The following is a 12,241-nucleotide window of genomic DNA, read 5'->3' on the forward strand; positions in this document are numbered from 1 at the left end:
CCTCTCCCTCACACTCTGCCTCCCCCTCACACTCCCCCCCTCTCCCTCACACTCCCCCCCTCTCCCTCACACTCCCCCCCCTCCCTCACACTCCCCCCTCCCTCACACTCCCCCCCCCTCCCTCACACTCCCCCCTCTCCCTCACACTCCCCCCCTCCCTCACACTCTCCCTCCCCCTCACACTCCCCCCCTCTCCCTCACACTCCCCCCTCTCCCTCACACTCCCCCCCCTCTCCCTCACACTCCCCCCCCCCCCACACTCCCCCCTTGAGCTGAGCGGCGGCCGGCGCCGGGAGCGGGAGAGCGGGCTCTCGCGGGCGGGCGGCGCAGGCGCGGTCAGTGCCAGCGGCGCGAGGCGGCCCGCGGGGAGCAGGCAGGGAAACCCCGCGGCCCGGCGGCCGTTAGCGAGCGGCTCGAGCGGGAAACTTCGGGCGGCCCGCCCGCGCTCCGGCCCCGGCACCGTCAAACCTCCCCGCCCGGTGGAGGAGCCCGGGCCCCGACACCGTCAAACCTCCCTCACCTGAGAGAGAGAGAGAGGGAAGAGGAGAGAGAGAGGGAAGAGGAGAAGGAGAGAGAGGGAAGAGGAGAAGGAGAGAGAGAGAGAGGGAAGAGAGAGAGAGAGAGAAATTTTTTGAGCTTCAGGCCTGCCTGCAGCGGGCCTGGAGAGCAGCCCCGAGTCCCCCCTGCGCGAGGGTGAGGAGGAGGGGGGGGGATGGCGGCGGTTAGGGGATCACTTAATTTCCTACTGTTGCTAAACACAATTTAAAACTCAAATAAATTGTTATTTAATTCCCTAACACATAATTCAAATATTTACCTTAGTTTACCTTAGTTCCCTAACACACAGAAAGTGTGGGAAAAAAAATCGTGAAAAATCAAGATGGCGGCCACTCACCTCAGTTCAGAACGATAAGGCCCGCCCACACACGCACCGATTGGTCGACCGTCAGGTCACCGAAGCGTAGGATTGGTCAATCGTCAAGCCACTCAACACTCAACTGTAGGATGGCACGCGCCAGGAACCCGCCGTACGATTGGCCGACCTGTCGCTAATGAGATGCTAATGAGCGGAATGTTGAACGTTTTTGGATACCGCAGGCGCGATTTTTGTCCGGCCGAAACGTAAATACGCCTATGACCGGTCCGTAATCGCAAGCTTTCTTTTGACGCGACGCGCGCGTCGGTACGCTCTATAACTTTCAAACGTATAGAGAACGGACAGACAGACAGAAGAGCCGCTTTATATATATATAAATAGATATAGATAGATAGATAGAAAGAAGATAGATAGATAGATAGATTAAAACAAGAGGTTAACCAGGGAAAGAGTAGGGCCCATTAGGGATCAAAGTGGCAATGTGTGTGTAGAGCCAGAAGATGTAGGTGAGGTTATAAATGAATATTTTGCATCTGTGTTCACTATGGAGAAGGACGATGTAGGCATAGAAATCAGGCAGGGGGATTGTGATATACTTGAACAAATTAGCATTGAGAGGGAGGAGGTACTAGCGGTTTTAGCGGGCTTAAAAGTGGATAAATCCCCAGGCCCAGACGAGATGTATCCCAGGCTGCTGTGTGAGGCAAGGGAGGAGATTGCAGGGGCTCTGACACAAATTTTCAGAACCTCTCTGGCCACAGGGGAGGTGCCAGGGGACTGGAGAACAGCTAACGTGCTACCATTATTCAAGAAGGGTAGTAGGGATAAACCAGGGAATTACAGGCCAGTGAGCCTAACATCAGTGGTCGGGAAATTATTGGAAAAAATTCTGAGGGACATACAGGAAACTTTGTGCTATCCGGCACCCACGGGACCGAGCTGCTGCCGTTGCCTAAAAAGTGCCGTACTCTCCAGAGTTAATGTTGAGAGATACGGGGATTCTTATCTCCGTATTTGACAACAAACACTGTTGCTTAGCAACAGCTTCTAAACACTCGGGTGTGGCCCTAAAACTCTGTAGCTGAAGCTGTTGCTATAGCTACAGACCTTGCACAGCTTGACTGTTCAAACAAAGCAAAAAAAACAAACAAAAAGAATAAAAAACGGCTGCTGAGTTTTGCCGGTGGCTCCAGATTGCTGGATAGCTCACCTCCGGATAGCACAAAGTTTCCTGTAATTAGTCTCCACTTGGGGAGGCAAGGATTAATCAAGGACAGTCAGTATGGCTTTGTCAGGGGGAGATCATGTCTAACCAATTTGATTGAATTTTTTGAGGGGGTGACTTGGTGTGTGGATGAGGGTAGTCTCTCTTCTTAATCAGTCCCTCGGAACCGAGGATGACTTGCTTCCACATTAAGAATGTGTTCGCAGGTGACTGATGAGTCCAATGCGGGACCTACAGTCTCTGTCACAGGTGGGGCAGACGGTGGTTGAAGGGGCGGGTGGGTGGGGTGCTTGGGTTGACGTACGCTCCTTGCGCTGCCTGCGCTTGGCTTCCGCTTGCTCCCGGCGAAGAGACTCGAGGTGTTTGGCGCCTTCCCGGATGCTTCTCCTCCACTTTGTGCGGTCTTGGGCCAGGGATTCCCAGGTGTCGGTGGGGATGTTACACTTTTTCAAGGAGGCTTTGAGGGCGTCCTTGAAGCGTTTCCTCTGCCCACCTGGGGCTCTCTTGCAGTGCCGGAGCTCCGAGTAGAGCGCTTGTTTTGGGAGTCTTGTATTGGGCATGCAGACAATGTGACCCGTCCATCGGAGCTGATCGAGCGTGGTCAAAGCTTTGATGTTGGGGATGTTGGCCTGAGCAAGAACACTGACGTTGGTGCACCTATCCTGCCAATGGATTTGCAGGATCTTGCGGAGGCAACGTTGGTGGTACCTCTCCAGTGCTTTGAGGTGCCTGCTGTACATGGTCCATGTCTCTGAGGCATACAGCAGGGGGGGTATCACTGCTGCTCTGTAGACCATGAGCTTAGTGCCGGGTTTGAGGTCCTGGTCTTCAAACACTCTCTTACTCAGGCGACCGAAGGCTACACTGGCACACTGAAGGTGGTGTTGGACTTCGTTGTCGACGTCTGCCCTTGTTGACAGTAGGCTCCCAAGGTATGGAAAGTGGTCCATGTTGTCCAAGGCCTTGTCGTGGATTTTGATAATCGGGGGGCAGTACTGTGTGGCGGGGGCAGGTTGGTGGAGGACCTTTGTCTTACGGATGTTTAGTGTAAGGCCCATGCTCTCGTACGCTTCGGTGAAGGTGTTGACGATGGTTTGGAGTTCGACCTCCGAGTGAGCGCAGACGCAAGCGTCGTCTGCATACTGTAATTCGTCGAATGAGGGTAGTGCAGTTGATGTAGTCTACATGGACTTCAGTAAGGCTTTTGACAAAGTCCCACATGGGAGACTGGTCAAGAAGGTAAGAGCCCATGGGATCCAGGGCAATTTGGCACATTAGATCCAAAATTGGCTTAGTGGCAGAAGGCAGAGGGTGATGGTCGAAGGTTGTTTTTGTGACTGGAAGCATGTGTCCAGTGGTGTACCACAGGGATCGGTGCTGGGTCCTTTGCTGTTTGTAATGTATATTAATGATTTAGATATGAATGTAGGAGGTATGATCAGTAAGTTCGCAGGTGACACGAAAATTGGTGGAGTGGTAAGTAGCGAGGAGGGAAGCCTCAGGCGACAGGACGATATAGACGGGTTGGTCAGATGGGCAGAACATTGGCAAATGGAATTTAACCCTGAAAAGTGTGAGGTGATGCATTTTGGGAGGACTAACAAGGTAAGGGGATACGCAATGAATGGTAGGACCCTAGGAAGGACAGAGGATCAGAGGGACCTTGGTGTGCATGTACATAGATCCCTGAAGGCAGCAGGACAGGTAGATTAAGGTGGTTAAAAAGGCATATGGGATACTTGTCTTCATTGGCCGAGGCATAGAATATAAGAGCAGGGAGGTTATGATGGAGCTGTACAAAACGCTAGTTAGGCCACAGCTGGAATGCTGTGTGCAGTTCTGGTTGCCACACTATAGGAAGGATGTGATTACATTGGAGAGGGTGCAGAGGAGATTCACCAGGATGTTACCTGAGCTGGAGTGTTTCAGCTATGAAGAGAGACTGGACAGGCTGGGGTTGTTTTCCTTAGAGCAGAGAAGGCTGAGGAGGGACCTGATTGAGGTGTACAAAATTATGAGGGGCATAGATAGGGTAGATAGAAAGGAACTTTTCCCCTTAGTAGAGGGGTCAATAACCAGGGGGCATAGTTTCAAGGTAAGGGGCAGGAGGTTTAGAGGGGATTTGAGGAAAAACTTTTTCACCCAGAGGGTGGTTGGAATCTGGAACTCACTGCCTGAAAGGGTGGTAGAGGCAGGAACCCTCACAACATTCAAGAAGCATTTAGATGAGCACTTGAAACGCCATAGCATAGTAGGCTACGGACCAAGTGCTGGAAAATGGGATTAGCATAGACAGGGCTTGATGGCCGGCGCGGACACGATGGGCCGAAGGGCCTCTTTCTGTGCTGTATAAGTCTATGACTCCATCTATTCTCATCAGTGGTTTATAGGCATAATAATTAATCGTTAACGTGTCTTTTGGATTCATTGATTTTCTGGAGTAGCCATGTCTAAATATTTTAGGACTGCTAAAGCCTGCAACTTCGCCTTGTGTTCAAGTCTCAGAGAAGTTAATAAGATTACTGCTCAAAAGCTACAGTTCAACCTACCTTCTGTTGCTCAACGTCAAAAGGATCTTTGCCGTGGTGTCGATCCAACTCCAAAACACCTATCAAGTCATCGCCGGCAGTGACTATTGGTAAACAGAGGACAGATTGGATAGGAGTCGCTGAGTCCAGCCCTGTCCCTTTGGCAAATCGCATATCCTAAAAGGAAGAAAAAGAGAATGAGAGACTTTGCAACAAATACAAAATAAGTTGGCGCTACTTCACAATTCTTCTCTAACAGTCTGCTTGCAATCTCTATCACATCGATCAGTGAATGTGTTATTCTTTAGTAATATACAGAACAGCCAATAGAACAAGTTGCTACTCATGCATTATAGCTACGTGTTACACATTCCCAGCAATCTTTCAAGCCTTAACCTGTTAACTCTTTTATGATTTATTTTTCATGGAAGTTCCAAAAGGCCAACAGAAAAAGCTTTAGACAGATATATTAAAATTATTATTCTAGTACAATGGCTGTTTTCTAACAATAGCCACAAACTCCTCCAATGTAATAAACACAGCATGAAGTATTACATATTAACCATACAATATTAAAGGTAAAAGAACTTACTGTACTTAATTCTCAATTTTATTTTATTTTTTGTTTAAAGAACAAAAATTCTTCAATATTATGGAGTCCTATATTGTAAAAGTAAGAAGTAAATGTACTGCACAGGAAACATTGATAAAATTAAGGCACACAATATTAAAAGTTGGCTAAAGGACAGAAAACAGTCGTGGTCAATGGATGCTTCTGGGACTGGATGGATGTAAACAGTGGTGTCCTCTGGGTTAGGGTTGGACTCATTGTGCTTCTCAGTTATAAGGGACTCAATATCACAATTGTCAGATGACACGGTTAACTGTGGAGGACTTTAAGTGACCTCAGGAGGTCATTGGGAATAGTATGGAAAGATAGATGTCAGATGATATTTAATACAGAAAAATGTGAGGTTATAAATTCTGAGAGGAACAAGGGAACATATATATTAATGGTAACACTTTAAAAAGAGTAGAGAGACACTTGGATTCTTTAAAAGTGGGAGAACAAGTGAATAAAACTGTTTCAAAAAACATAGGCAATCCTAGGTTTTATAAATAAAGAACTTGCATTCATATAGTGCCTTTCATGACTTCAGGACATCCCAAAGCCCTTTAAAGCCAATAAAGTACTTTTGAAGTGTAGTCACTGTTGTAATGTAGGAAATAAGGGTATAGAGTACAAAAGCAAAGAAGTAATGCTAAATCTATATAAATCATTGGTTAGGTCGCAGTTAGAATATTGTATCAAGGTTTGGGCACCCTACTTTAAAAGAAAGTAAAGACCACGGAGTGGTGCAGAAGAGATTCACTGAGATGACAACAGGGTTGAGAAACTTTGGTTGTGGGAAGAGACTGAGGCACTTTTCAAAAGAATTGAGAAGATTAAGAGAAGATCAGATTAAAATTGTGAAGGTATAAATTTAAGAGCATCACCAAAAGAATAAAGGGAGAGGTTAGGAGAATATCTGTTTTCATAACAGCTTGTTAAGACATGGAATTCCCTACTGGGTGCAACAGAATTCATAATAGTTTTAAAAATACAAATGGATAAATATCTGAAAAAGACATTTTTTGAAGTGCATTTGGAAAGGGCAGGAAAATGGCACTAAACAGACAGCCTTTTTAGAGAGCCAGCACAGGTGCAATGCATGGAATGGCTGCCTTCTGTGTTGTAAAATTCTATGATTCTATGTTTGGATACCTATGGTTCAATGTATTTATGGCTTCTCGTTTATTTGATGCAACAGATTTGCTGAAATTGGCACAATCCTGACCTGAAAACAAAATGTCTTACAGACTGACTTATGGGATTTAACGATATTGAAATGTTATGTACATACAAAAAAAAACCCAAGTCTGCACTGTTCTGAAAGGCAGTTGAAATTTATTTGTGACAATATCAATTAGTAGTTTTGTGGTCCTTTGCAATCATGGGACATCAAGCAGTAACTAGAAGTTTCTGGGCTGCACGCGCTTTACATTTCACTGCAAAAACATATATCATTACAAAATAAAACCTTTATAGAGCATTCTCTTCCCCTACACCACTGAAACCCCAATTTCAGGGATATTACTGAGGGAAGGTACCAAGCATATCCCACAAAAAGGTAGTAAAATGATAATCGGGAGGCAGTACTGTGTGGTGGGGGCAGGTTGGTAGAGGACCTTTATCTTACGGATGTTTAGTGTACGCTTCGGTGAAGGTGTTGACGATGGTTTGGAGTTCGACCTCCGCGTATGCACAGACGCAAGCGTTGTCTGCATACTGTAATTCGATGACAGAGGATGAGACGACCTTGGATCTGGACTGGAGGCGACGGAGGTTGAACAGTTTCCCGTTTTTTCTGTAGATTAGCTCCACTCCAGCGGGGAGCTTACTGAGGGTGAGGTGGAGCATTGCAGCAAGGAAGATCGAGAAAAGCGTTGGTGCGATGACACAGCCTTGTTTGACCCCGTCCGTACATGAATTGGGTCTGTGGTGGATCCATTGCTCAGGATCACGGCTTGCATGTCGTCGTGAAGCCCGCGGAGGATGGTGACAAACTTTTGAGGGCAGCCGAATTTGAGGAGGACACTCCATAATCCCTCACAGTTGACAGTGTCGAAGGCCTTTGTGAGGTCAAAGAAGGCCATGTACAGTTGTTGGTGCTGTTCCCTGCATTTCTCCGACACACAGTACTGCCCCCCGATTATCAAAATCCAGGATGAGGCCTTGGACAATGTGGACCACTTTCCATACCTCGGGAGCCTACTGTCAATAAGGGCAGACGTCGATGACGAAGTCCAACACCGTCTTCAGTGTGCCAGTGCAGCCTTCGGTCGCCTGAGGAAGAGAGTGTTTGAAGACCAGGACCTCAAACCCGGCACCAAGCTCATGGTCTACAGAGTAGTAGTGATTCCCGCCCTCCTGTATGCCTCAGAGATATGGACCATGTACAGCAGGCACCACAAACGCTGCCTCCACAAGATCCTGCAAATCCATTGGCAGGATAGGCGCACCAATGTCAGTGTTCTTGCTCAGGCCAACATCCCCAGCATCGAAGCTTTGACCATGCTCGATCAGCTCCGATGGACGGGCCACATCGTCTGCATGCCCGATACGAGACTCCCAAAACAAGCGCTCTACTCGGAGCTCCGACACGGCAGGAGAGCCAAAGGTGGGTAGAGGAAACGCTTCAAGGACACCCTCAAAGCCTCCTTGATAAAGTGCAATATCCCCTCCGCCATCTGGGAATCCCTGGCCCAAGACCGCTCAAAGTGGAGGAGAAGCATCCGGGAAGGCATCGAACACCTTGAGTCTCTTCACCGGGAGCAAGCGGAAGCCAAGCGCAAACAGCGGAAGGAGCGCACGTCAACGGAAGGAGAGCACCCCACCCACCCGTTCAACCACCATCTGCCCCACCTGTGACAGAGACTGTAGGTCCCGCATTGGACTCATCAGTCACCTGCGAACTCATTTTTAGTGTGGAAGTAAGTCATCCTCGGTTCCGAGGGACTGCCTAAGAGAAGAGTAAAATGAGTGGGAGTGTGTCATTATAAGCTGCTTTTGTGCACCTCCTAGTGTCTGGTTTAATGTGGCACTGGTGGAAGCCTGGGACTAATTTTTCCTTAGTTGCCTTTCATGTGCGAAAATAAGGAATGAGAAGAAAAACAAGTTTATCCTCATTCTTCAACCCTTTCCCCCCACCCCCAGTCCTGCAAATTAACTTCCCTTCTCTCCTGAAGGCATCATCTAATGAACAGTTTCTAGGGTGCCAGGATCCCTCTGGTACCTCATACAACTTAGCTGTTATTAATTCGCAAGCCCAGTGAGTATGAGTGCTGGAAGGCTGTTCCGTCAAGTACAGGAAACTTTGTGTTATCCGGAGGCTAACTGTCCGGAATGCTCGAGCCACCGGCAAAAATCAGGTGCCGTTCACAATCAGGAACATCGTTGCGGATCAGACCCGTTACTATTACGTGGTCTCTGCCCTCGACAGCGCCACAGCCTCGCGGATCGTCAGCCTGCTTGGTAATCCACCAGAAGATCGCAAGTATGAAACGATAAAGGCGCGGTTGTTACAGGTCTTCGGGCTGACGAAGTCGGAGCGCGCCCGCTGGCTGCTCGCTATGCCCGGCCTCAGGGACTCCAAGCCTTCCGAGCTCATGAGCCAAATGCTCACGCTCCTGGGCTCCGAACCAGAATGCTTCCTCTTCAGGGAGCTATTCCTCAGCCAGCTACCGGAGCAAGTTCAGGCTGCCCTAGCCAGGTCGGAAGTCACAGACTGCGCAGAGCTGGCTGCCGAAGCGGACAAGATTTTCGCGGTGACACAGCAGTACTGCTCTGTCACGAGGCGCCCATCCCCCACAGACGCTGCTCCAGCCCCTCAACCTGCGGGGTTGTGCTTCTACCACGCCCGTTTTGGCGCGAAAGCAAGATGCTGCCGCCCGCCCTGCAGCTTTTCGCTCAAAAAAAAAGCAACCCTGTCGAAAGAGGACTGGTTATAACGAGCGCCCCGCGGCTGCAATGGCAATCGGTAATTCGGGAAAACTCCTCTTCATCACCGACTCCCTATCTGGTCAACGTTTCCTCTGCGACACTGGGGCGCAGTGTAGCATCCTACCCGCGTCAAATCTTGATATACAAGCCGGGGGGCACGGCCTCTCCCTCAAGGCGCTTAATGGCGGGGCCATTCGGACCTTCGGAAGACATCGGGTCCAGGTGTGCTTCGGCGGCCAGCGGTTTTACTGGGATTTCATCACGGCCAAAGTCTCTCAAGCCATTCTCGGGGCGGATTTTTTGTGCGCCAATGGCCTCCTGGTGGATGTAAGGCACCGCCGGTTGATCAATGCGGCCACTTTTCACTCCATCCCATGCCACCGCGGTAACGCCGTGTCGCGCACTGTGTCTTGTGCGTTCCCACCTCCGGATGACTTCACTCGCCTCCTTGGAGCTTTCCCAGGCCTGACCAGACCCATTTTCTCTTCCACGGCCACAAAACATGGTGTCGAACATTACATCACCACTACTGGCTCCCCGGTCTACGCACGGGCCCGGCGCCTCGAACCTGGCAAACTCGCGGCTGCGAAAGCGGAGTTCGACACGATGAAGCGGCTACGGATTATTCGCCGGTTGAATAGTCCCTGGTCTTCGCCTCTCCACATTGTTCCAAAACCTGGCGGCAGATGGCGGCCTTGCGGCGACTACCGACGCCTGAACGACGCCACTACTCCTGATCGGTACCCGATCCCTCATATTCAGGATTTCTCTGCCCATTTGGCGGGAAATACCATTTTTTCAAAAGTCGACCTTGTCCGTGGCTACCACCAGGTCCCCGTGCACCCGCAAGACGTCCCAAAAACTGCAGTCAACACCCCATTCGGCCTGTTTGAATTTCTGTGGATGCCGTTTGGATTGAAGAACGCTGCACAGGCTTTCCAGCGCTTGATGGACTCCGTGCTTCGGGATCTCAAGTTTCTATTCGTCTACCTCGACGACATCATCATCGCCAGCCCTAATAAAGAGGAGCACATCTGCCATTTACGCGCCCTCTTTAGACGCCTCAGTCAGCACGGCTTGATCATCAACCCGGCCAAGTGCCAGTTCGGCCTGCAGCAGATTGATTTCTTAGGCCATCGCATCACATCGGACGGCGCAATTCCCCTGCAAACGAAGGTGGAGGCAGTTACTTCTTTCCCGCGCCCGCAGACTGTCAAGGCCCTGCAGGAGTTCCTCGGGATGGTAAATTTTTATCACCAGTTCGTCCCTAATGCAGCTCTGCTCATGCAGCCCCTGTACGAGGCCTTAAAGGGCAAGTCCGGCAAGCATCCGATTAGCTGGACGGTCGACATGGACTGGGCGTTCATCGACACAAAAGGCGCCTTAGCCAACGCAACCATGCTGGCGCACCCGCTGCCAGGTGCCACCATCGCCCTTACCACCGACGCATCAGACTACGCCATCGGCGCAGTGCAGGAACAGTGGGTGAATGAGACGTGGCAACTGCTGGCGTTTTTCAGCCGTCAACTATGGCGAAACGAACGGAAGTACAGCACGTTCGACCGGGAGTTGCTGGCCCTTTTTCTGGCCATCCGCCATTTCCAGTTCTTGCTAGAGGGCCGTCCGTTCACGACTTTTGTGGACCATAAGCCAATAACGTTCGCTATGGCCAAGACCGCCGAACCGTGGTCAGCTCAGCAACAACATCAGTTGACGTTTATTTCAGAATTCACCACTGACATTCAGCATGTGTCCGGTAAAGACAACCTGGTGGCGGATTGCCTCTCCCGCGCGACCGTTCATGCAGTCCAGCTTGGCATCGACTATGCCCTCATGGCTGCGGATCAAGCCTCGGATCCGGAAGTCCAATCTTACAGAACCAACCCCTCTAGCCTCCAAGCGGCCGACGTCAAATTCCATGCCGCGGGCACTATGCTACTCTGCGACGTCTCCGTAGGAGATCCTCACCCTATCGTGCCGGTCGCCTGGCGCCAAAAAGTTTTTGACGCCATACACAGGTTGTCACACCCTGGCATGAAGGCCTCGCAACGGCTGATGTTGTCCAAATTCGTGTGGCGGGGCATGCACATGGATGTCCGCGACTGGGCCAACACCTGCGTGGTCTGCCAAAAGGCCAAGGTGCAGCGTCACGTCAAGGCTCCATTGGCCACTTTTGCTGTTCCGGAACGTAGGTTTGATTATGTGCATGTGGACCTGGTGGGGCCACTTCCGCCTTCGCACGGGTTTACTCATCTTCTTACAGTGGTGGACCGCACCAAAGATGGCCTGAGGCGGTCCCTTTGTCATCCACCACCTCCGCAGACGTCGCCAGGGCATTCATCTCCGCTTGGGTCGCCCGTTTCGGGGTACCGGCGGACATCTCGTCTGATCGTGGGCCGCAGTTTCCTTCTGAGCTTTGGAACGCTGTGGCTCAGGGGCTCGGCGTCAAGCTACATCGCACCACTGCCTACCATCCACAGGCGAACGGCCTGTGCGAGCGATTCCACAGGTCGCTCAAAGCCGCACTGCGAGCCAGCCTTCAAGGCGCGGGCTGGGTGGACAGGCTTCCATGGGTCCTTTTGGGTCTTCGTACGGCACCTAAAGAAGATCTTCAATCGTCCTCGGTGGAGCTCGTATTTGGCCAGCCGCTACGCGTACCAGGGGATTTCCTTCCGACTCCAACAGAGCCCTGGTCCGCATCCCAGCAGCTCATCAGCCACCAGGAGGCAGCCAGAAGTTTCGCTCCAGTGCCTACGTCGCATCACGGCTTGCAGAGCTCCCACGTCCCAGCTGAGCTGAGGAACGCCACGACGCTCATCGGGATCCGCTCAAACCCCCTTACACTGGTCCTATCCGCGTGATAGAGCCGGGAGACAAAACTTCTTCGGTTGATATAGGAGGTAAACCGGACCACATTTCGGTTGACCAGTTGAAGCCGGCACACTTGGACCTTGACTGCCCAGTCGAGATCGCAGAACCGCCGAAACGTGGCCGACCGCCCACAGTCGCCATGCCAGATCAAACGCAACCGCCCGCCAGCTCGCCCGCCGTCCATCAGCTTCCACTTC

The 12,241-nt window shown here is 50.9% G+C and overlaps 1 protein-coding gene across 2 annotated transcripts in view; it reads right to left on the bottom strand.

Annotated features, from left to right (window-relative positions):
- The window catches only part of pde10a (phosphodiesterase 10A), an 899,745-nt gene that overhangs the window by 479,773 nt on the left and 407,731 nt on the right, over positions 1-12,241 (bottom strand). For both annotated transcript variants that reach the window (XM_085981463.1, XM_085981462.1), the window contains exon 7: positions 4,652-4,807. In XM_085981463.1, the coding sequence (XP_085837589.1) occupies positions 4,652-4,807 (156 nt within the window). The remainder of the gene's footprint in view (positions 1-4,651; positions 4,808-12,241) is intronic.

The sequence above is a fragment of the Somniosus microcephalus genome, chromosome 3 (genome assembly GCF_052327205.1).
Source record: "Somniosus microcephalus isolate GS21.2 chromosome 3, FLI_Smic_1.0, whole genome shotgun sequence".
NCBI classification, from domain to species: domain Eukaryota; kingdom Metazoa; phylum Chordata; class Chondrichthyes; order Squaliformes; family Somniosidae; genus Somniosus; species Somniosus microcephalus.